A 24,324-nucleotide genomic window follows, 5' to 3' on the forward strand; every position below is an offset into this window, starting at 1 on the left:
GTGGTGCACAACGGCAGGAGGCTGGACATTGTTCCTCCACCACGTTTCCATGCAGGGAGCTCCTGATGGTGCATGATCGGCCAGGGAGAGACAGATGCCACAACCACCTCCACACTGAAAAACAGCCTAACCCAGAATCCTGTATCAGCCTTTTGGAGGGTCTTTAGCTTTTACATGTTATGTATACCTATTAAGTGCCTGTGTGGTGCATGTATAACATGCGCAGGGCAGTGGACACGTTTGAAACCACTTGCAACCCCTACGCACTCTGCAGACAGAACCCATATGATAACCCGCCTTTAAGCAAAAAACTAGAGGCTGCGTTTGGGCGGTAAACACACAGCCTCTCACCCTCTGCTCTCCCACCTCCGACTCACACCTCTGTTACCGTCGGGAAGCGGCGCGATCCCGAGCTGCACCACACCGCTGAGGCCGGGTTAGCCCGCCCCGCCCCGACCCTACCGGAGCGAGGAGGCGCCGCGCTCCCAGCCTAGGCCGCAAGGGGCGGTCCGGGCACGACGCCTCTCGGCCGGGCGCAGGCGCCACCGTGAGCCCGCGGCGGAGGGCTACCCGCCCGGCGACGGGGCTCCATGCGCTGCCAGGTACGTGCAGCCGGCCGGTACCTCTGGGGAGCGGGCACCGGCTGCAGGAGAGGCGGGTGCCGGGGGAGGGGGACGGCGGGGCGTACTCAGCCCCGCTCTTCAGCGAGCAGAGGCGCCCGGCGGGCGAGGCCTGCGCGGCGGGAGCAGTACACGGTTCCGCGCTGACAGACACCCTCCCTCGGCCCTTTCCCATGCTCTTTCTGGCAGCCGGGGGAACGCCACACAGCTTTATCGGTATTAAAAGAAAAGCAACCCAAACCGACAAAACCAAACCCAGGGAAAGCTTTTCCTCACTCCTGTTTGGTTTCGGTTGTTTTGGTATTATCGGAGAAGTTAACGTGCAACAGCGTTGTTTTCCTTCGGTAGGCCCCGCTCCCCTGATGCCGTTTGTTCCCGGGCAGGTCTCGGTGTTGTATTTCGCCCGGAGCGCGGAGCTGGCAGGGCTGCGGAGTGAGACCCTCTCGGTGCCACGCGAGATCACCGCGCTCCAGCTCTGGGAGGAGATCGTCAAGTTGCACCCCAGGTAGTCGGCAGAGCTGGTGCCGCGGCTTCTTTGGTAAACACAGGTTCAGCATTTGGAGTTGAGCTGGAACACGTATCAGTACTTCGGTACCATAAACCCAGCGTTACCTTGTTCTCGTAACCTGCAGTAAATGTGCTGTGTTTTGGCCAGCTGGAAATGCTGTAGCTTTAGGTATAAACAGGGAAAGGCTAGGTCCAATAAATGTAGACGAAAGTTAAGCCTGAGGGGTACCTTGAGGCATGTGGCCTGTTGTCTAGGAGGGCCACAGTGTGGTAAACATGCTGCATGTGAGAACTGAGCTGTGTTATTAGCCTGTGGAGAAGGTGAGATGGCTCAAGGAAGAATCAAACACAGCCAGGGCAATAAATAAGAAATTAATAATAACAAGCAGGTGTTTTTGATCACTTACATTTAATGTAACTGTTAGCCATTGGTCTGAGCTTACAGCATGCTCTAGAAGGCAGGTCAGGCAAGGAGCTGAAGCTCTGCCACAGGTTTTCAGCCACTTACACAGTAAATAGGCTTGGCCACTTTTTATCTCCTCTGCTTTGAAAAAACCGCACAAACACCCACTGCTGGTGGCATTTCGTAGCGAGTCTGGTCCTGAGAGTGCGCCGGTGTGCACTGTAAGGACCCATGTAGCACTTACTGCTGCTCTCTGGAGGTGTCAGCAGAAATTCCCCCTCAGGTTAAGGCTGAGGGAAAGTGCTCAGTCCTGTCAAGAATGAGTCTGACAGACAAAGGGACAAAGGTGTAACACTGTTCTGGAAGGTGGAGTAAAAAAAAAAAAAAAAAAAAGCAATAAAAGTATGGTATAACAGAGGTTGAGGTCCTCAGGATTTAATGCTTAATGCCTTGGAATTTCTGAAACTTTGGACTTAGGTGCCAGAGTCTTCCTTTAGGCACCACCATTTTTTATTTGGCCTGCTCTCAAAGGCAATGAATAAAATTAACCATTTATCAATGCCATCTGTTTTCAAGTGTCATGCTCTAACCAAATGTTGGGCCAGGGACCTTTTTCTTACAAAGAACTGAGTCTTGTTGGGCCAGGGACCTTTTTCTTACAAAGAACTGAGTCTAAGTGTGGTTTTGGGGAGGAGGCAGTAGGGAGTGTATGTATTTTACTTTGCATCCTGTGTATTTTACTTTGTGTCAGAAGCCGCAGCAGCACCGTTTGTCAGTTTGCCATAGTTTGTCAACTTTGTCCTTTTATGAATGGTGACTTGGGGCAGTACATTTTGCATGTGCATATACTTCACAGTGGCCTTCTTGGAAAATGCTTCTGCTTCTAGCTTTTCTGGAAAACCTCAACTTAACAGTAGGGTATTGACCACAGACTTCTATTCACATTGCTAATAGATATTGAGACTGCAGCTTGAGCATACTTGACAATGCTTTTCTGTTCCACCCATTTTCCCCAGTGAATTAACTCACAAATGACATTAATTAGAGCCCATCCTTCTAATGGGCACTTCAGTTTCATAGCTGAAACACAGTTTCTTAGTGGCTTGCTTTACTTCCCTACAGTCCTACCCTTCCCCCTGCACTCTGAGACAGTGCTACTGTGTTTTGCACAGCCTGTGCCTTGCCTACTTTTGTCTATCTGGCTGGTAGGAAATAAGATAATTTTTGCTTTTGGCATGCCTGCTTGTTTCTAGGCGATACAGCTCTCTGCTGTCAGTGTGAGATTTTGGAGTCTCAGACAGTAGCAGTTACCACACCTGCACCTTCTAAAGAAAAACGTTTGCATTCTTTTTCTGGTGTCTTACTGGTGTTGCCTTCATATTCACCATTTGACTGCACTTGGTCATGAAAGTGAGTCCATGTCTCATGGTATCCAGAGCTGTAGACTCTCACAGCAAGGTCTCACAGATGTGAAATCCAAAATTATGTAGAAGATCTGCCAGAAAACACACCATATCTGCCTTCTTAGTTCTGTAGCCACTCCTTATTAATAGTAAATTTCAGACCTGTAAGTACAAAAGACCTAAAGCCTCATAAACTGTGGGGTTGTACAAGAGCAACTGTCTGACTAGTGGATCTTCATGAGATCTCACAAACATCATCCCATAATGCCTCTTGCCATGTAAGAAAATTGCTGTAGTCCAGCCAGGCTGAATCAAGGGAGCATTTCCTTCTGATCCCAGATTGGATTATTGCTACCTCTTGAGTTGCCTACTTTGCTAGAAGCTGCTGAAGTGCTGAAGTGGGGTTGGTATGCATTGGTTCATTCTGATGCAGGCCTTTGACAGATGCAGTTCTTGACTTCTGAAAGTTACACTGAGTTGGTTTCTGCATAGCCACCACAAGAGAACCTGAGTAGGAGGTGGGTGTTTGTTGTATTTTTGAAAGTGTATTGCAGGCTGGGTTGTGTAAGTCTTAATGCTGTTTACCTCAGCGGCGCTAGATAGTGCAGCACTTTGCTGTTTAATGAAATCTCATGTTTAAATGCAAACACTCTATTTAGAAATCTATTTGTGCTCCTGCCAATTCCCTTCAGGCTTGCTGTCATCCGGGATCAAGTAGTTTTTGCTGTTAGGCAGGAGTACGTGCTTCTTGGAGATCAGCTCCTGGTCCTGCAGCCTGGAGACGAGGTTGCCATCATCCCACCAATTAGCGGAGGATGAATCTACCGAAGTTCTGTTAAGTAAGTATCACTTCTTGCTTAGTTTCCTGTGGAGTGTCATCCTGTGCTAAAATATGTCATGGATTCTATGTAATGTTCCAGTAATTTATTTATTTTTTATTTTTGTTTAGGTCCAGAGATGTTATTGCAGTTCTGTCCCTCCATATTGATACTCTTTTGAGAGAGCATAACTTGTTTTTCCTGCTGCAGAAAACGTTGACCAGAAACCACAAGTTAGTGCACCAGTAAATGATTAACACATAAACGGTAAATGAAAGAAAATTGCCAGAGAGGTCAGTCATTGCTTTGAATTTGGGTTTTAGGTCTTGCTATTCTTTTGCAGTTGTTTCTGTCTGCCAGTGGATATGCAGCTTGCCAAGTAAGATAATAATGAAAAACCTCATGCCACTTTTTTAACAGAAGAGATGATACAGAAAAGGAAGTGACTGCTGCATTCTTTTTATTTTCTTTATTTTTTTTTTTTTGAATTTGCTGTCAAAGGAACAGGTGTCCTTAGAATAGCTTCATTTCTTTGCATGCATTGAAGTGGCAGTCCATGTATTTTTGAAGTCCCTTCTAACCCTAACAATCTGTGATTTACTGCAGCTTGTTCCTTTCCTGCTGCTCAAAATACTTTGTGTCCTTCTCATTCTTACATGAACTGATGACTGGTTTCTGCTCAGAGAAATTAGAAGTGTCTCCTGTGTCACTGGAACAGACTGATAATATGAGGTCATAAATGTCCCGGAGAGGATTAGAAGTCAAATTCGTATTTATCAGTAATCTGTATTTTAAGTTTTGTTTGATTTCTGGATAAGATAGGGAGGAGGGGCTGATAGTCTTGCCACAAATTTACTAGCACAGTGGTCCATGCTGGTTGATTGTACTGTTAAACTGAGGCCTCAGACTAGGTCTAGTTTTGTTCTACTGGAACAGGCTTTCTTATCAGGAAAGAAACTTGTTTGCCTTAAAAACCAGGTCATTGCTTGATATTTGCAGTTGAGGCAAGGCTGCTGAGAAGTGAATTTGCCGTGGAGACTGGTCTCTTGAGGCAAGGAAGAAGATGGTGCATGTTTTCTGTATAAATTGAGGCATCAGCACTGAATATAAAGCAGTTGGCCAGCACTAGTATTGCCAAAACCAACAACAGAGTTTGTCTGGTTTCAGCTTTTCTAGTGAGCTATGGATGAAAGCAAAGATGTGCCAAAAGATTTTATCAAGCTCAAGTCTGAAAAGCTCTCTGTAGATGAAGTGTCAGAGCTGGTCATTTCACCATGCTGCGGGGCAGTGTCTCTGTTCATTGGTGAGTTTAATATTTCTGAGCTGGATCTTTGGATGTGTAAATATTCTAATTGTGCACACCCCAAACTCATGCTTCTCAAATAAATAAATTCCTGGACCAAACCCAGGATGTTTAGAAAAAATGTTCTGAATTATTTAGAACAAGACCATGGCAGCTCTTGAACAGTTGCACTGGGACAAAGTGGTGAGAAGCTTTCTTGCTGTTTTGGCTGTCCTAGGGCTGAACAGAACAACAGCTCTGGACTACAGGATTGCCTGGGAGCTTTTTTTTCCACACCATTGGCCATAACTTTTTCAAGGTGTGAAGTGGGATGTTGTGGCTAAGCAGGTCACAGGTCCAAGCCTGTATGAAAGCTCCTGCAACTCAGGTCTTGGTCGAATGTAAACTACCATTTTACCCATGGGAGGGTGAAGGTTAAGCTTTGGTGATAGCTCTGTCCTGTTGCTTAATGTAAATGGTACTCATCTAGAAACCCTTTTGTGTTTAAACCGTAGTGCTACTGGTTTTCTAACTACTGAGCACTTAAATGTTACATGGGCAAATGCAGTAATAGCACCTTAGCTGTTGCCACAGGAGATGTCCCAGCCTTGGGCATTATAGACTGCAGATTTGTATAAACTAAATTCTTCCTTGTCTATTAAAGATTTCTCTTGTTCAAAGAATCTGTTTACACAGCCATGATTAGGGGAGGTTTTCTGTACTTGCACAGTGCTGATCTTGACTGTAACAGAAGATCCAGGGTTTTATTTGGTATTTATATGTAATATATTATTATATAATAAATGTGTAATGTATTATAAACATATATATTTATTAGTGCTTTTGGTTGATAAATCATTTTAGGTACTACAAGAAATAATTTTGAAGGGAAGAAAGTGATTCACTTAGAATATGAAGCATATATGTCAATGGCAGAGACTGAAATAAAGAAAATCTGCAGAGGTGTTAGACAGAAATGGCCGTCAGTCAAACATATTGCAGTGCACCATAGACTTGGGTATGTATGGCCAGACCCCATCCTTTTGCATGTGGAATATTAATCCTTGTGTGGTGCGTGGCTGTGATTACATAGTTGCAGGATGTGCAGGAGTCTTTTATAAACTGTGATGCAGCAAAGCTGGCTGTAGAATCAAACTTGCACTGTGAGATAAGTTTTAGAAATTGTCTTTTCAAAGATGTGTATATAGGTAGCGTTTGCTGGAGTCCACATTTAGCCAGCAGGATCCTTGATGCTGGTGTGATAGTTTGCAAGTGGGGAGAAGGGACTAGATTTCATTCTAGGAAAGGGGAGGCTGTTGGTTTATTTGTTTATTTTTTTAAAGATGTGAAGTTGGCAACACTTTTTTTTTTTTTCCTCTTTTCCATTGAGGTACCACGGAATGTTCTTATTGTCAGATTTAAGTTAAATTATGCCATAGGGAAAGCTTAACACTGGGAAGGGGAGAGGCATGGTAATTGCCAGCCATGTTTGCTGGAGAGCCTCCTGTTGTTCCTTGAGTCTTGGATAAGCATTTTCTCTTGGGTTCAAAACATACAATGCTAGTGTCTGACATAGTCTTGAACCTTCACAGTTCATTAGATTTCTCACTGAAACTAACAGGGTATGCAGAGTATGGTACAAGCACTTGTTTCCTTTTCTCTCAGCAGAAGGAACTTGAGGTGATAATAATGGATAATATTAGCTCTGAGGGATAGTTTCTTTAGATTTCCTCTATAGGCAACAGAGGGAGTGATTCTCTTGAGGGCTGAAAGCATTTAAACTTAGATTTTCATATGACCTCTTTGCCAAAGGAGTATTACTATAAAGGGGTGGTTGGTAGGCAACTCTTGGGGATATTACTCTTGTGAGGCACAAAACAAAATCTTGTGCTAGTTCTCTTAATAACACACCAAACAGGAAGAACTTCATAATTTAGAACTCAAATTTGTCAAAAAGTTTTCATTGCAAAATCTGCATAGTTTGAAGCACTTAATTTCTGCTTTCACAAATTCTTGTGCAAACTGAGATGATTTCTTAGGTTTTCAGATAAGAACTGGCTGTTCCTAACTAGTTATTAAGCCAGTATCCAGTGAGTTTCCTATGTCCTTTTGCAAGTTAGTGATTTTCCCCACTTAATTCCATAAGTTTTATTATAATAATAAAAAAAAAAGAATGGGAGAAAAAAGCCTATGTCTGGTGGGTTTATTTATTCTGAATTGTGGAATTCTCACATCTGGTACTGATTTTGGTTGTGGTTTTCTTTCTTTTAAAAAGTGTATAATCTTGAACATGGCTTGACACTTGCTCAGTATGAATGAGTCAGGAGAGTGTGTGGCCAGAATACTGACGTGACATGGCCACAACTTTTGGGTGCTCTTGATGTTAAGCATTAGCTAAAGCTGCTGTTGTTCCTCTTCTCTCCCTAGTGTGGTTCCAATAACTGAAGCAAGTGTAATTATTGCAGTCTCCTCTCCACATAGAGCAGAATCCCTTGAAGCTGTAATGTACTGCATCAATACCTTAAAAGCATCCGTCCCAATATGGAAAAAGGTATGTTTGGGGCAAAACTTGATTTTAGGCCTGTGTCAGAGTCTTGGACAGTTGGTCTGAAGGCTGCTGCTGCTCTGAAGGGAATCTGCTGAAGCATTGCGAGCAGCAGTTGCTCCTGATGGATGCTAAATGTCTAGCACCAGTGGATTTCCTCTAATGCAGCCAGATGCACCTGTGGCAGGTGGGCATCTAGAAGGCCCTCCCTTGCCTGTACCATCCAGCTCATCTTCCTTTAATGTCATCCTGGGATCAAAGAGAAGGAGCCCTGAGGTTTTCTGAGTGGCAGAACACAGTTCTGCACAGGCTTGTGGAAGAGCTTTGTGTCAGATTTAAGAGCTTTGAGTCAGATTTGCTTTTGACAGCATTGTAGTTTGCAAGTAAAAGTGGCTTTCTTGTATTTCTGTTTTCTCCTCATCCCTGTGGCTTTGAGAAAGCACAAAGCATTAAGCAACAGCACATAATGAAGGGATGAGCAGAGGTCCCAAAGCTAGTATGGGCACACAACAATGTGTGAAGAGACCAGCCTGGGTCTAGAAGAGCCTCATTGTATAACCACAGTATTGCATGCAAATAATGAGTCTTATCTCTGCCTTCTCTCCCAGGCAGAATTTGCCATGGGGTAAGTGTGATGTTCTCCTCATTACTCCACTTTTCTGATGCTTCTTTCAGGAGACAGGTTGTTCTGTGGTCCCAGAAAAAATAAGCAGAGGCTCAGAGCCCTGCTGAATTTGCTGGGTAGGACTGGACTGCTGCTGGGAAGTCCTGGAGGTTAAACACTCACTGTGCTTTGTGTATTGTAATTTTTATTTTTTTAATACTGACATCTTATATAGACTTAAATGATCCCTGTAAGTGATGGTACAGTAACATGGCAGCATGCAAAACGGGCAGTTTCAGATATGAGTGCTGTAGACTCTACAGCTTTTATATAATTTCTTCTAGATCTCTTTCTTGAATTGACTTCAGTACGGATGAGCCCTCCTAAATTTAATAGGGCTCAGCCTGACGGTCATAATCTGCTCGCATGTAAATCGGTATGTTCTAAGGGTGCTGCCTTCTTTTCTATTTGCAATACAAGTGCTGTATAGTCCTGTTGCGATCAGTAAATAATAGCAGGATGGCTGTTGAGTTGTTTGGCCTGGCTTGTGGCTGTATGTAGCAGACTCCACAATATTTCCCATTCTTTGTTTGTATTTGCAGGAGATTTATGAGGACGAATATTCTTGGAAAGAGAACAAGGAATGCTTTTGGGCAAATTCAGAAAAATAGCTTAACTCTTAAAAATAAAGTGTTACTGTTTCTAATGAGCATGATTTAGCTTTGAGTTGTTTTTACAAAGAATCTATATATTTTTAAACAGGTGTACTAGACATTTCAATCAGTAATTTGATTAGGACTAAATGAAATAAATGAGTACTAATTAGGTGTTCTTAACTCTCCTTTGAGACCATCTCTGTGCATTTTTGACATGGAGTAATTTTTTAATAGAATTTACCTAAAATTCTTGGTTGTGAATTGTTTTGTCTTCTGTGATACATACTGCTTTAATGGGTTTACATTGGTAGTCTTTGTTCACTGACTGTATGGGAGGTCAAAACAGGACAATCATGGGTTTGGGTTTTTTTAATCTTAAATTCACTAGTAGTTTAATTTTATATGACTGTAGAGTCATTTTGCAAGCTCTGTGCTGTTTTGACATTCTTGTAACATGAAAGCTGCTTGAAGTAGATGAAACATTTTGGTACAGAGAAGCAAATACAAACTATTCTCAAGAGTTATTAACTTTTTAGTAGTGGTTGCACTCCAGTAGCTCTGTCTCATGGCAGCATTTTTACTGTGCAGCTCATGCTACAAGTCTGTTGCATTAAAAAAATATGGATAGACCTTGATTCAAAGTTAGATCAAATATTCTACCAGCAGCAAACTTGCATTAGCAATAATATGCAAACCTGTAACTGCTTGATGATGTCTAGACATGATTAATTTCGAAGGAGATTTTTTGGCTGTGTAATTGTATGGTGCTGCAGAAATAAAAATCCCCCAGCTATTACGATAAATAGACGACTATAAGTTTAATTAGTTGTAGTAGCTCAACTTTAGACATGTTAGGATTCAAAGTCATCAAAGTGGATTAGTTTTTTAAAGGAAAGCAAGTCTACTGAACTTCTTGCAGTTTATATATGCATTTACATACACATTTAGGATTTTAATACAGTTCTCCTCTTGTTAATGTTTTGAAACCTAGTTAAAAGATAAAGAGACTGACATAATATGCCTGTGCTTCCACTGGAAATAATGGGCTGCTCATCTGAGTAAGAGAATTTTATTTACGTTATTCGCAGAATGACAGAATGGTTGGAGTTGGAAGGGACCTCTGGAGGCCATCTAGTCCAGCCTCCCTGCTCAAGCAGGGTCACCTAAAGCACATTACTCAGGATTGTATGTTATTTTAATGTGCCATGATAGTGTTTCAGTGCTGAGAGTTCAAAGTCCCATTGTGTATGTCATTTTTACTGATGTTGAGAGACAGTTTTATCTATCATTATCAATGTAGACAATGTAGACAACTTGGATACAAAGCAAGGGAAATGAGGTAAAGAAAAGTAAAAATATCTGCTCAAGTTTATATATGGTTACATCACACAACACTTAAATCTCAGCTGTGTAACCCATTTTGTCTGCAGTAAAAATCTACAAACAGCTGCTAGCTATACAAAATAAAATGAGAAAAATAGGTGATGATCTTTTTTCTCCCCAGTGATTTAAGTCAGTCTTAATATTTAGTGATGGTTACTGTATCTGAATTAAATAAGTAAACCCCAATGAAACATACAACTTCAGGCAGAAGCATGGTTAAAAGTGCTTATTAACTTATTGATGTGCTTTCCTCAGTGAAGTGAGAGTCTTTCCTCTGCAGGACAGCCGCTGCTCCTTGCATGCTTACACATGTGCAGCCTCCAGACAGTGTGGGCCTTATTATCTAAGCATAGCTGAGCAAATTCAAAGTTGAATTTTCCTTTGCTTTGGAGGCTGGAGGGAAGCCCTCTGCTATTTGAATGACATTTGTACAGAATCCTGAATACACAGTTCTTGTATGTCCTGGTTTCAGGACATAACTATCAAGTAATTCTTTCTGGTTTTAGAAAAGAAATAAATACACAAACTTTGCCATTTTTGGTATTCATATTCTCATGTTCATGTTTGTTGTTACTATGCAACTAATTAGCATACAAACTTCACAAAAATAAATGGCTAGCTTGCCTTGTAGTGGACTGTTCATAAATGAAGTAAAACCTGTGCAGTGCTTGCATACTGGTGCTGTGCTCTTATACAGAAAAATAGTGGTATTAAAACCGTTAAATTATACTCAGGCCCCTGTGACCAAGGGCAGTTCCTGTGTTGCACTAGTGTCTCTCTACTGCTGCAGCCTCCTGGAGTATTTCTCCAGGGTGACCTTAAGTGCACCTTCTCCATCAGCAATGCAGCTGGGAAGGAGGGTGCAGAAAAGAAGGGAAAGAATAATTGTGTACTTCCCCGCAGTGACCAGCAACAATGAATGGAAGACATGTTGTACTGAGTCACAGCTGAGTGTTACAATGTGTGTACACTGCCATGGTCAAAACAATGAAATGTCATTTTGTGTCCCTAGCTGTGCATGAGGCAAGTAGTGCTTTGTTCTGGAACAATGATGTATCAGTCTTGTGTAACTTTGGGTTCTTCAGCTGGCATCTAAAAGCGAACTGGAAATACCCTTAGGAGGGATGATGTGCATAATCAGAGGTAAAATGTATCTCACTGAAATTTTAAGTCCATGCCTCGAGCTCAGTGTACTGGCTCCCTCTGTAGGGCTACTCTCTCTGCTAGGGTATTATTGTAAAACAGCAGATTACTCTTAAGATAGCTGCCTAAGGCTGTGTCTGGAGCGACCCAGAAGTGCTTCCAAATTTCCAGGCCAGGGGATGAATCCCAGCTGTGTCTGACTGCGTGTCAGGGAAGGATGCAGCTGCACATGTCCTGGTTTCCATACATGCAGGACTAGGCTGCAGATGAGGGGTAGCTTGTGTTCTGGTGAGGTCCACAAGTGGGATGATAAGCAGGTGCAAATCCATATATAATGAATGCAGTCCTGGCTTTCTGGGATGAGAGCTGTTTCTCTGCCTTGGCTATGGGGGTTGGGAGGGGAGGGGTAATCCCAACTTCTCTGGGTTTCTCCCAGGTGTGTCACAGTGTGCTGCAGAGGTGGTGGTGGCTCCAGATGTAGACATGTTCCAGAGACCAGATGCTTAGGACCGGAGGATCATCCTGTGATTCCTGTAGCGATCTCCCAGATGAGGGGTGTTTGTGGAAAGGAAGAGCATGTCTTCAGAATGAGAATTTTTCCTTCTGAAGAGAAGTCTTGGTCTTTGCTGGCAACATATGAATGCACTGATCCATCCCTTTCTCTGGCAGAACGTCCATATCTCAACATTGCTTAATTTTAAGAATTGCCTTTCCTGATTTCGATCTTTTATTCTGCTCTGTTCTCAAGAGAAGCTCAGCCTGATGCATGCTATGAAAACAGTTACTGATGGATGGTCAGGAAATAAACAGGGAGGGTGACGGGATTGTGTTATGAGGAGCCTACCCAGGAGATGGCAGCCGAGAGACGGCTGTGCGGTAGGAGCCGCTCCCAGCCTGCCCAGGTGCTGGCTCTGCTGGGAAATAAAGGCGTTGGCTCCGGCTGTCACTCACCGAAGTGTCACTGTCGCACTCAGCAATGAAGCCTTTATATTGCTCAGCTTCAAATGAGATTTTCGGCTCTTCCCTCACCTCGCTTTTCCCACAGCCGTTCAGAGAATCTGTACTTTTATAAACTAATGCATTTATTTGCTCCATCAAAAATATTAAAGGAAAAAACTGCTAGAACTAATTACTAACAAAGTGAAACTGTGTGTGAAAGCAGAAAGTGCAACCCCTTCCCTCTTAAAAAGCTCTGGAAACTCACTGGAGCTCTTCCATTAAGTGTCCTGCGGAGGCACTTAAGGAGGGAGAGTTAAGAATAGGTTGATGACTATAAGTCAGAAATTTGAGTACCTAAGGCCTGTCTTTAAAAACAAACTAGTCAAACCAACCATACAAGTTCATCTTATCAAGTGGTATGAATGTTTGCATCCTAATGCAGGTCTGTTTTAAAACTTCTATTTTGACTGCTTTAAGAGAAAGAGACAAATACCTTTTAAAGACTTAGTACAGCAAAGCCTGTGATTGCATATTAATAATTGATCACAAGTGAGGGCAGAAATGTTGACTTACAAGATAGAACTTGGCTATTCTGAGGCTGTTAAAACTATGTACACTAAACACAATAAAAAGTTACGGCAAGTAGCTACAGATTTTGAGATTCATTTTCATACTTCATTTTCTTTAGTTTTTGATTTTAGAGTTTTTGTTGTACCTCAGTTTTGGATATAAAGGGTACTACATTGTCAGGGTTTAACTCCAGCCAGCAGCGAAGCCCCACACAGCTGTTCACTCAGCCCCCCCCGGTGGGATGGGGAAGGGAACTGGTCTAGTAAAAGCAAGAAGCCTTGGGCTGAGATAAAGACAGTTTAATGGATAAAGCAAAAGCCATACACGCAAAGCAAATGTGTGTGTTCATTCACTGCTTCCCATGGTTGGACAGATGTTCAGCTATCTCCAGAAAGTAGGGCTCTGTCATGCATAACAGTTATTTGGAAAGACAAATACCATCCCTCCAAATGTCTCCGCTTCCTTCCTCTTCCCTCAGTTTTATATACTGAGTGTGATGTCATGTGGTGTGGGATATCCCTTGAGTCAGTGGAGGTCAGCTGTCCTGGCTGTGTCCCCTCCCAACTCCTTGTGCACCCCCAGTCTGCTTGCTGGTGGGTTGGTGTGAGGAGCAGAAAAGGCCTTGACTCTGTGTAAGTACTGCTCAGCAGTAATTAAAACATCCCTGTGTTACCACAGGGACAGGACACGCTACTGGTGACCAATTCTGTACATATTATAAAGTGCAGGGCATAAGAATGGCAAAATGCAGTGTCATTTTAGATGCCAGTGATGATAACCCCATGTATATAGGAAGACCTGACCATGGTAAGGTTTTAACACCAACTATTCAACCAGACCAAATATAGATAGTTTGCACTACTGTGAACTGACTTAGACTACAGTATAGCTGACCAGTAGTGTTATACTCATGACTGTAACAATCAAGGCGTGAAGTGCAGCTTCTTTGTATATCTAGCAGAGTCATCCCCTTAGGATTTTCATTATGTGCTACTGGAACAAAGACATATTTGGCCCCATTTTATGCCGTGCTTCTCTTTAGGGTGCTGTTTGAAAAAATAAATGAGTCTGTGTTAAGCAGTATTCTTGTTTTTATTGTAGTAACACTGTTGGGCCCTCAGGTGGGCACTGCAGTGGTACAGTCCCTGCTCCCATAGAGCTTACATGCTAGGTTTTAGAAGTCAGTTGACTACAAATGTTGTTGTACATCCCAAATCTATACATGTACTCATATGGAACTAAGTCTGATTTGGACTTGATTAGTACTTCAAGAAGTCAGCAACTAGACTTCAAGACCAGAATCAGATCCAACTTGAGTCTGCTGAAGGTATTCCTGACTTTTCTTGCTGCAAGCACAAACGGGAGCACATGCCAAAGCTCAGCATTTTAGAATATTTTTTCACCTGTAAAATGCTGATTTAGAAAAGTAGACCTAAAAAAAAAAACAACACCCAACAACAAACCCCTTGCACATAATACAAAATATACATAATATTTCCAGCATTATTTGTGGCTGTGCCAAGTTAAAAGTGCAATAAACTCACCATTACATAAACTGAACTAGCCATTTAAGTATTAATTGTAAAAGAAAAATAAACTAGTAACTTGAAGTGGTTAGGATACAAAAACCTTACCTATTTCTATGCCTTCCCTTTATTTTGGGAAAAAGTACTGTGTTCAGGCTGGGGGAAAATCATGTCTGGGACAAAGCAAACCCAGTGAAGACTGGTGAATTGCGTCATTGCTACCTAACTAATAAACTGTAAAATCCCCAAAAAAGATGGATGTCAGATATTGACCTGAACCTCCCACTGAAGGTCGAAGAAGGAAATCTGGCTGGATACCTCCATTTCCCTTGCAGACGGCACCAGAAGTGAAGGATGCTGCCATCTGCTGCGTTGTGAAATTCCCCCTCTGGGCCTGCAGTGCATGACCCTGGTTATGAAGGAGCTTCCCACACATAGGGGTATAGGGTGTTTTCTTCCACACACAAGTTTATACATGAACTGAGGCAGACAATTTTTTATCTTTTCTTTCAGAGCATCTGCCCTCAGGGTTTATAATTATAAAGTCAGGAGCTTATTTTTTAGCTGAATGAAATTGCTGCATACTTTTTTTTTTTTTTTAACTTTTAAAATAATTGTTTGGGCATAAACTCAACTGATGGCAACAGTCTTGCTTGACAGTCAAGATTAGAATCTGGATTGTTTTTCAAAATGTTAAAAACCTAAACAACAAAACACCCCAAAACATAACATTTCATAGCTACAACACAAATCCCAAACTCATATAAAAGTACACTGATCACAATCCAGCTGTCACTGCAAATGAAGCTATTATTTGCCAAAGAGATGGTTGGCTCCCAACTGATTACTGCTCAAAAGAAACTGAGTAAAACTTTGAAACAATCGCAAGACTAGTTTTTGACGAGTCCCTCAGAAAATAATCTGAAAGGTGCCTAAGCATAATTACAATCTAGTTTTGGGGGAAAGAAAACATGACTTTGGATTCTGATTCAGGCACATTTAAATGTTTTACTCTTCAAGTAATTTAGAAACAATCTCACTTGCATGGCAGTGTACATAAAGACAAAACACACATCTTCTCTCACAATCAATTATAAGCATAAATGCCAGCCATGAGAGAGACAGGCAGCCAAAATGCCAATTTCCCTGACTGTTACCAGTCTTACAGCATGTGCCTTTTTAAGACTGAGCTTTCATTAAAACCAGCAGCATTAATGGCACCTGATAAACTTGAGGTGTGTAACCAACACAGTCACCCAAGTGGTGTGTTCAGAGCTCCTTCCAGAGCATTACAGTACTTTAATGTACAAAACATAAGTTAACTTCATCATGGCATGAACATGAGGGACCAAATAAAATGTGACAGGTAAGAATGTTATACTGAACTTTGGTCTCCTGGAGGGCACTGAGATGCTAAAGAAACAAGTGCAGTAAACAATTTACAGAGCTTAGATCTTCAATATCCCCTGTCCTAATGCACATACTTCCTCAGTGATCATCCCCTTTAATTCACTCCGTACTTTAAGTCAAGTCCTGCAGAATCTTTCATTACAGAATTGAAATGCAAGATCTTGACTGTCTTCCCTATTTATGCATACCTAACCAAACTCACGTCAGAGGGACTGTGAGCTTAAAGCCCAGTGTAACAGTAGTGGTAGTGCTTCTCAAGCTTAAGTCTGAAAAGCAATCACAACATTCAGAAAACATGCTGTAATTATGAAATTAATATTTTTTTTTCTCAGAGAGAAAGTATGCAGAAGGCAGCTATACATACTATTTGGCAGTATTTCCCCCAAACAATATATTCAGTAATGTAGTTGTGACCTTAGTGCAAGGAATACAGTGAACTTTTGGAAGAGTTTGCCCATCCAGTTGTCTTGTAGCACCCAGACAGGCATCTTCATATGCAGTTCCCACTTTATAGATTAGTTAAAACAAAGGGTTGCTGGTGCAAATTATTTCTCTAAGACAATAAGGATGGAGCTAGTCAATGAAAAAAATGACTTTTCTTCTCCCAGTCTGGAAGCAGTATTCACCACACATTCATCATCAACTTAATAGAAAATGTCCTTTACACATATGGTACTTGTCAACTGAATTACGAACTGATGCCATTCCACAATAATCTGAAATAAATTGCTCTGTTTCACTCTGCAGTGGATGAGGAGAAGGACTGCTGGCACAATATGTTACTGTAAACTCCGGACCTGCCAGTTCTAAGGGCTAAGTTTGTTTAAAAGGCAAAAATTTCCAAGAAAAGGCACTATAAATCATTTTGGGGGAAGAAAGAGAAAAAAAAAACAAAAAACAACCAACAAACTGTCCTGCAGTTACTCTTATAATAGAGTAGAATTTGTAAAATATTCTCATCTATAAAAAGACACTTTTCTTAAAAATGTTTAAATGTTACTAAGCTTTAAGGCACTCCAGCTGAAGAAGCAACTGGATCACAATTAATGTTGGTGGCTCAGATCTCTTTATCCATGTAACTCATCTTCTTCAGTCTTTGTCCTTTGTTAGTTCTGTAATTTCATCAACATCTTCTATATCCTGTGTCATTTTCTCATACTGTCTCTTGAAGAAGCCAAGCTGTGAGAAGTATTAAAATAACACCACATCACAGTAAGTCATTGATGGTTACTTTACTCAGCTAAGCTAAACAGTGTGGTGGTAGAAATGCGTATGTGTACATGCACACACATACAGTGTTTGATTTGTAGACAATTCCTAACTCTAAAATAAAAGGAGCTGGCCTTAAACTCCTGCCTGGTGAAACTAAATGTCAAAACAGCAGTGCTGATTAGCCAGCTGACTCCCTGCCAAGATGCCAGCATCTCCTTGGAGCACCAAGGAGCCCCTCAAACACCAATGCCCTGGCATATGGAAGAACTTCTTTCTCCTCCTAATCTTGGTATCCTTTGTAAATGACCTTTTGTCCTCACCCTTCTTTATTCTCTTTTTTTCTCTGCTCAGTGTATATCTTCTCCTTCCTTGCTTCTGTTCCCCAGCCTTGCCCACTGGGAATGTTATGGGAGTTCAGACCCCAGCTGGAGACTTACAGAAGGAGGCAGGCAGTGTCAAAAAGAAAGAACAATGCCACAGCCCCTGTTTTGAACTATTGAAAAATCATTTATCACCTTCGCATTGCCAATTTCTATGGGGACCCATTTCAGAATTTTGATGTTTAAAGCCCTTCTAAATGCTCCCATCAAGGGTGTGATGCCAATACAGTATTATTCATACCACCAAACTGCATTTGCAGTTTTGTTCCAGCAACCAGAAGTTCCAAAGAAAACAGCCCAAATGCGTTTGTCCCTCTGCTTTTCTTTTTAATAATATAAACACCTACTTACTTTCCACAAAACAGCAACCAATGCTAACAGCAGAAGAAGTCCAGCCAATATACTGCCAATAACAACACCAACTGGTATCTCAGCTTTCTCATCTGGCTTCATTATTGTAACTGGGATCTGAAAACAGAGGGATTGTGCATTAGGGGTTAAAGTTAACTGCATATGAAGTAGGATTTGTAAGTCAAATACTTCACTAATCAAGCATAGCTAGACTGCACACATTCCAGGATCAACACCTGGAACACAACAGGCAGTTACAGCCCTTTCACTGGTGTCTGCAGGTACCTGGTTGCACCACTATGACACATGGCAGTGCCAGTTCAGGATTAGGGGCCCTCATCACTCCTGACCATAAACAACAGGCAAAGAAGCAATGTATTCCTACAAGCTTTCTGCCTCTCCAGTAACGGGAGGTCTTTCAGAGATGTTTCTACAGTGCCCAGACACACCATCACTAGGTAAGCCAGACATGCTTACATGCAGGCGGGGAATAGGCTGGTGTAAAGCCCCATCTGCTCAAAACAGACTTCCGCTGCATCAGGTGGAGAACACCTACTTCCAGTGGAGCATTGTCAGAGCCTATTACCTGTGGTGGGCAGCTGCAGAAGGCAACACTAATCATGGAGGCCAGACACCACCATACACTCACTGCAACTGCTGAAATTTCTCCTCTCCTGCTGGGCAAGTGCCTCCTCTGCCTGCTGTCCCTACCTTCTGGGTAGCCACTAACAACTTGTTAGGTCTTTCCATGTTAATCTGTGTTCTCCTGAGAGAACTGCATGATTTTTCTGTTAAGATGTATGGGTCAAACAAGTCAGAAGTCTTTCTAGCACACATACGCTTCCTGAACAAGCAATACCAGAGAGCTCCCAGGACAGCATATGGTGTCTGGAAGTTAGTTTTCAGGTGATACCCTATCTAGTTGTATTGGGTATGACCAACTACATAGTTGGGTATAACATGGTTGCTCAGGGACACATTGCTGTAATATTTATGAACTGTCAAATCTTTGGATTTAATCTTGGAATGACATGCATTTAGCATGAAGGTTTTTTCCTTCCTGAAACATGATGAAAGAAGTCACACTGGTTTACTTTCTCAGGGTTGCTTGCTCAGTGAATTTGTCTGGTGTAATTTAATCTTAAGCTTTCTGGGAAACTTGCTGGACTGACATCTCAGTGATTTAAGTCATTTCTGCTGGAAGGCTCCAGTGTTGTGCTAGGCGTGGCTATGTGTATTCATTTCACTGAGGCAGGATGGCTTTGTGTATTTTCTAACCAAATAGCCATAATGATGATTATAGCAGGTTAATGTTCTGTCCTCCAGCTGGCAGTCCTTTCCAACTTGGAAAAAATCTGAAAGCTTTTACGCAAAGGTACCTAAACAGCTTTCCCACATAGCATAACAAGGCAATATTAATCCATCTGGCTACACAGCAACCCAACTCATCCAAACTAGACAGCCAATATCATATGTATGTGCAGTTTGCCTAGTAATGCTTTCTCCATTAGATTAATAGTGAAGTGGAACTATTGGAGAGGTAAGTCAATGTGCAAGAACAAGTATCTTCTGTGAAGTTAAACTGTGGTCAGTAAGACATCACAGGTGCAATTTACCTCATCTACTGTTTTATATATATATATATATGTACACAGTATGGTTCCTTAGCTTCCAATGGAGAAGGACATGCTTTTATAGGACCTAATTCACCCTACTTACTCTTTTCAAAATTGTCTTTAGGATAAGAGGAACTGCACCTTAGAAATACCTATTCTTTCTGCCTTTCTGCAGATTAGGGTTTATAGAAGGGCTAACTCTGATGTGGATGACTAATGTAGATTTTAACTTCAATGAATCCTACCACCCTGGTCTGAAATAACAGTGTAAGGAGGGAAATAAACTCAGATTGCTTCTGCACTGTCACTTCTGCACTGTCCTGTTCCCAAGAAAGTGTGAATGGCAAAGACTGGGTGTCACTGTTGTCACAAGAATTATATGCAGTGCTGGGTACTGACTTCATTACTGCAGTGTCAAAGCGAACTGTCTGCCCTAGGAAGAGCATAACTCCACCAGCTGGCACATTTTCCAAGACTTCTCAATGGAAAGAAGCATTTGAGTAAGAATCAGGCTGTAAAACTCACCAGAAGCCACTGTGTTTCTTAAGAGCCCTGTGGATAACTTTCAGGATCTGTTCAGCTAAGAGCTCTAAAAGTCCCAGCTGCAGATGTTTCAATGGCTGGCTGAGGAATTGCCTTTTATTTGTCAAGTGAATTAATCAACAGTCATTTGAATAATTAAATTCTGGTTTTCCTGAAATCACTAACAGAGCTGCTGGTAATGTAAATTTGGCAGCATCAAGTGTGGAAAAATACCTAGTAATACATAGCTTATGACCCAAACATCCTGTGCAATTAATTGGAATATTAATTGTGTATTGTGCATTGTGTATTAATGAGTTTCATCCTTTAGCAGAAATAATACCATGCCACAAATCTGAGACACTCAGGACACTTCAAACGCAGGCATATAATTTTTCTGCAAAAACCATCACATTATTTCCAGAGCTACACACATATTCTCTTTTCTTCTTCAGGCATTGGATGTTTCCCTGAATACAAATAGGTCTGTTGAGAGGTTCTTCACAAGAAATTGTGTGATCCATGAGGAAACAATGTCAAAAATAGTATTGAACAATTTCTTATTTCTGCATTAAGCTAGATCAACCAATAACTACCTGTGTACATATTTAACTGATTTTTCCATTGCTTATGAATTGCTCCACATTCTCACAGATTTGACTAACTTGCATTTTGGTCTTCAGTGGCCTTGGTTATCTCTATGGATAAAGCAGGCGGGTAAATCCTGTAAAAATAAATCTAAACTCCATATTACAAATGGAATAGTGTTCCTCTAGAACACTCCTTCCTAGATAGGCCAAGAGAACAATGTATCTTTATATTACAACAGCACGATAGCACTAATGTATTCTTCACGTATTGTTTATGTTTGTATGTGGTAGATGAAAACCTTGGAAGAAGAATTCTACACTAATAAAGCAGTTGTTTGGAGATATTTTTGAGATCAGCTGTGTCCATATGACAGCCATTCCAAATGCAAAAAATACTCCACATATTTTTACAAATGAAGTTAAGGATATTTGCTGGAGACCTGTGCCAAACATCTGTCTACAAATATCAAACTAAATGCACTTACAGAAGTAAGACTACAAATCAGATTTGTGAAAATGTTTCCCAGAACTCACTCATGTACAACAATTAATTCTGTTTCAGAAAGAAGTCCAAATTTTGATCTTTCCATGAACAGGAAGCTAAATAAATTTCAGAAGTTTCTGAATTTTGCTGATAGTTCTACAAGCTATCTGAAATCTGCAGATTCTAAGTCTGGTTTATATAGCAGTTGGCTATATATAAAATATTTTAGTAACTTAAGTGAGGTTGTTTATAGCCAAAAGGATACATTACTTCAATGTAATCAAATGTCATCAGAGTCTGTAATTTGCCATGTACTCCTAAAGGACACTGAAAATTAAATATTATCACCTTAAACTAGTAAAATATAGAGAATTTGAAAAAATATACTTATCTGTCACTTACAGTTAGAGTATTCTCTCCAATTACAAATAAGTCAGGGTTATGTGTATTGATTGTTGCCTCTGCAGAGAGTTGTAATGTCTGGAAAGTTAACTGAAAGAGAAAATTATAAAAAATGTAAAGCTGTATTACAGGGCAAATCAATTAGAATGTAGACGTCCTAAAATAATTCTCTACCTTTAAGTGAAGACTTCAGAATCAGAAAAAAAATCCCAGTATTAAGAAAACTAAAATGGTCTTTTTATTGGTCCCAAGCTAACAGGTCAATGAAGGTAATAGTGTATCGGTAATCCAGGTTTAATTTTGCTGTTCTTACTTGCAATGAAACTAGGGAATTGGCTTTTCTTCTTTAACGTACAGTTCATGCAAAAAGAAGGACTTGATTCTATATCCATTTTTTTAGTTATTTCAAAGCTGTCACTGCTGATAGCTCAGAAGAGACAGGGCGTAAAGTAACAGGGAGAAAGAAAGAGCTCAGCAGCAAATACAGATGGGGATATATCTCTGGCCTTTGAAATGGAAACTGAATGTTCTTTCCTTTCCTCCTCCCCCCCTCCCCCATCCAGTGCTTCTGTTTTTCTCCATTTATTTTTTCCTATCATTATCTGTTCCTCTCCACTGCCCAAATTCTGACATCACTCCCTCAGCTTAAACAAAGATGATGACAAAAATCTTAAGCCATCTTACTCCCATTTGAAAAGGGCCCTTGTGCCAGTTCCCACTGCCCTCTGTGCATGTGTCATGAGGAGAGAAGCACAGCTGTGCACACTGCCAGCTCAGTCATGCTCTTCTCCCCATGCAGCAGGCATGGAGAGCCCCATTTCCTACAACACCAACAGGAATAGCCTCAGGTTTGTGGGAGTCCAACAGCACTCACCAACCATACCGAATGCAGTGCCTGCTCAGTCATTTTGCCTCCTCAGCCATTTCTCTGTGGCAGGACTAGGTACAGCGGGCTTGAAACAAAGGATGTGCACAACAGTGGGTCTGCAGGAGCCAGTGCACACTGACTGAATAGATCATCCTGCACCGTGGCCATCTGCCCAAGTGGTCTGTTCTGCACTCTTAAATGTTTAGAAACCTGCCCAATCACTATTTAAAGCACCTCATTAATTCCTAAACGCATCTTTCTCTGCTTTGCTTAGCTGGTACCAGCAAGCCTGCTATCCCCTTCTTGGACAGTGACCAACTGACAGTAAATAAAAAGTATGATTACATGCATTTTAGAGCGCTTGCATTATTATTTGCACTGAATATTGACAATCAAATTGAAACCAAGAACATGTAACATGAGAGGAAAACTGTGTCATGATTTTTTCTTCCAATCTCACAGTGGTAAACAAAGAGTTTCCACCCACCTTTATGTGAGGTTAGCAACCTTTCATTCAGGTCTCCACCTTCTGTGTACCTGACAGCACTAACAAGTAGTCTTGACCCAGCTAATTTGAAAACTATGAATTTTAAAGATAGACAGATGCTTGCTTTCACATTCTTGCATAAGTGTATTACATTATCAATCTGACCTTTTCCTTTTAAGAGCTGAACGCTAAAGCTGACAACAGCCCTGCTGTTAAACGTCAGTACCTGCCATAAGACTCGCCAGACAAACTAAGGAGACTGTGTCATGTTCCTGATGCTGTAGGCAAACCCAGAACTCCAAGACAGTTTGGTTGGTTGCTTAGCTAAGGAGCAAACATGGTCTCATTTCAAAAGTCTGTTAATTCATGAGTTACATCCTGGAGGACACACAGTAGTTTGAATTAGGAAAGTCAAGATATTATTGATGGAGATTTTTAAACATCCTGTAGGTCTTTAAACAAGGACTGTTTACTTGACAGCAATTCTAATAAAACAAAAAAATCAATTAAAAAAATTTCCACACCTTTTCTTGCAGATATAACTGGCCACACTAACAGGCTTTTTGATATGACTGAAAATGATCACTATGTAGGCTGTGATGTTCAAAAGCTAAAAGAATATTATTTTCCAGGCTATGATACTGTACTTTGCTATCCTATGTTGAGTTTGTGGAAACTGCAGTTGCCCTTGAATGAATTTAACAGATGCAGAGAATGTTTTGTTTCAGCTGTTAAGATTGTATTCTCACAGTATTTTCTTAGGTTTTATGCTGGACTGAAGGTTAACAGCTCCATTACGCAGCCTCAATACCTACTTTAAGATTCAAGTCTTCAATCTGGAAAGACACACAACATGTAAAGTAAAGGAGGGTATTTCTAGATCGGAAGGTCTCTTTATTGCACTTTGAAAAATACCAGGTGTTAGGAAATATTTGAGTATTGGATCTGTCATGAAGATGCAGGTAATACTTACAGCAGCAAATGTTCCGTTCCAGATTCTGGTGGACACGTTCACAAAGTACTCTCCCTTCAGCATAATATCTTCCAGTTTGCATGTGATGGTACTGCACTTCACATTCTTACAGTTCTTCCAGGGGAAATAGCAAGGAGAGCATGTGTTAAAAATACACTTTAACAAACATTCTTTTAATATCTTTTGCACTTGCCTTTGCCATTCTGTGCTGCATACAAAGTGCTTGGCTGTGAAGAACATGCACCTTCTCTTCTATCTAAGGTAGATGCAGTATGTGTGAGACCACCCACAGGCTGCACTCCTGCAGTGTGAATGAGGAAGGCCACCCCCCACCACAGCTGTACCCACAGGTACAGCAGCAGGCTCTTAAGGATTGGCTCTATGCCCCTGACCTGTGGTGCTGCAGCACTTAGTCTTACTCACCAGTTCTTTCGAAGTTCTGAAGTTCTCTTTTGTGAAGGATGCAGAATAAGGTCTTTTCCCTATCTGCAGTGGATTTTTCTGAGCTTGACAAGTAACACCTCTGGCCTAGGAAAGACATCAGGAGTTAAACTGGATGGCATCATACTCAGGAGTTTGTAGTCATCATACACATTTGTGGAATGAGATGGCAGCTGTGAAAGGCTAGAT

At 41.3% G+C, this 24,324-nt stretch overlaps 3 protein-coding genes across 5 annotated transcripts in view; 2 read left to right on the forward strand and 1 right to left on the reverse strand.

The window, feature by feature from the left end:
* The first annotated feature begins 458 nt into the window (after nt 1-458).
* On the forward strand, nt 459-3,979 carry LOC130595931 (molybdopterin synthase sulfur carrier subunit-like). The gene is made up of 4 exons (XM_057403069.1): nt 459-602; nt 1,004-1,125; nt 3,626-3,772; nt 3,883-3,979. Exons 1-3 carry the CDS (start codon nt 591-593, stop codon nt 3,750-3,752), a joined length of 261 nt encoding a protein of 86 aa, XP_057259052.1. The 5' UTR covers nt 459-590; the 3' UTR covers nt 3,753-3,772; nt 3,883-3,979.
* A 939-nt stretch (nt 3,980-4,918) lies between these two features.
* LOC130595930 (molybdopterin synthase catalytic subunit) lies at nt 4,919-8,892 on the forward strand. Its single transcript, XM_057403068.1, has 4 exons — nt 4,919-5,054; nt 5,898-6,051; nt 7,461-7,584; nt 8,785-8,892. Exons 1-4 carry the CDS (start codon nt 4,934-4,936, stop codon nt 8,851-8,853), a joined length of 468 nt encoding a protein of 155 aa, XP_057259051.1. The 5' UTR covers nt 4,919-4,933; the 3' UTR covers nt 8,854-8,892.
* Nucleotides 8,893-13,946: 5,054 nt separating this feature from the next.
* The window catches only part of ITGA2 (integrin subunit alpha 2), a 71,098-nt gene continuing 60,720 nt past the window's right edge, over nt 13,947-24,324 (reverse strand). For all 3 annotated transcript variants that reach the window (XM_057403053.1, XM_057403054.1, XM_057403055.1), the window contains 5 exons: nt 24,118-24,222; nt 23,695-23,808; nt 21,367-21,456; nt 17,753-17,869; nt 13,947-16,988 (listed from right to left, as the gene is read on the reverse strand). In XM_057403053.1, the coding sequence (XP_057259036.1) occupies nt 16,899-16,988; nt 17,753-17,869; nt 21,367-21,456; nt 23,695-23,808; nt 24,118-24,222 (516 nt within the window). In that variant the 3' untranslated portion in view covers nt 13,947-16,898. The remainder of the gene's footprint in view (nt 16,989-17,752; nt 17,870-21,366; nt 21,457-23,694; nt 23,809-24,117; nt 24,223-24,324) is intronic.

This window comes from Pezoporus wallicus, unplaced genomic scaffold (genome assembly GCF_028554395.1).
Source record: "Pezoporus wallicus isolate ANWC-B61680 ecotype Strahan unplaced genomic scaffold, APGP_CSIRO_Pwel_v1 contig_2997, whole genome shotgun sequence".
In the NCBI taxonomy this organism is placed as follows: domain Eukaryota; kingdom Metazoa; phylum Chordata; class Aves; order Psittaciformes; family Psittacidae; genus Pezoporus; species Pezoporus wallicus.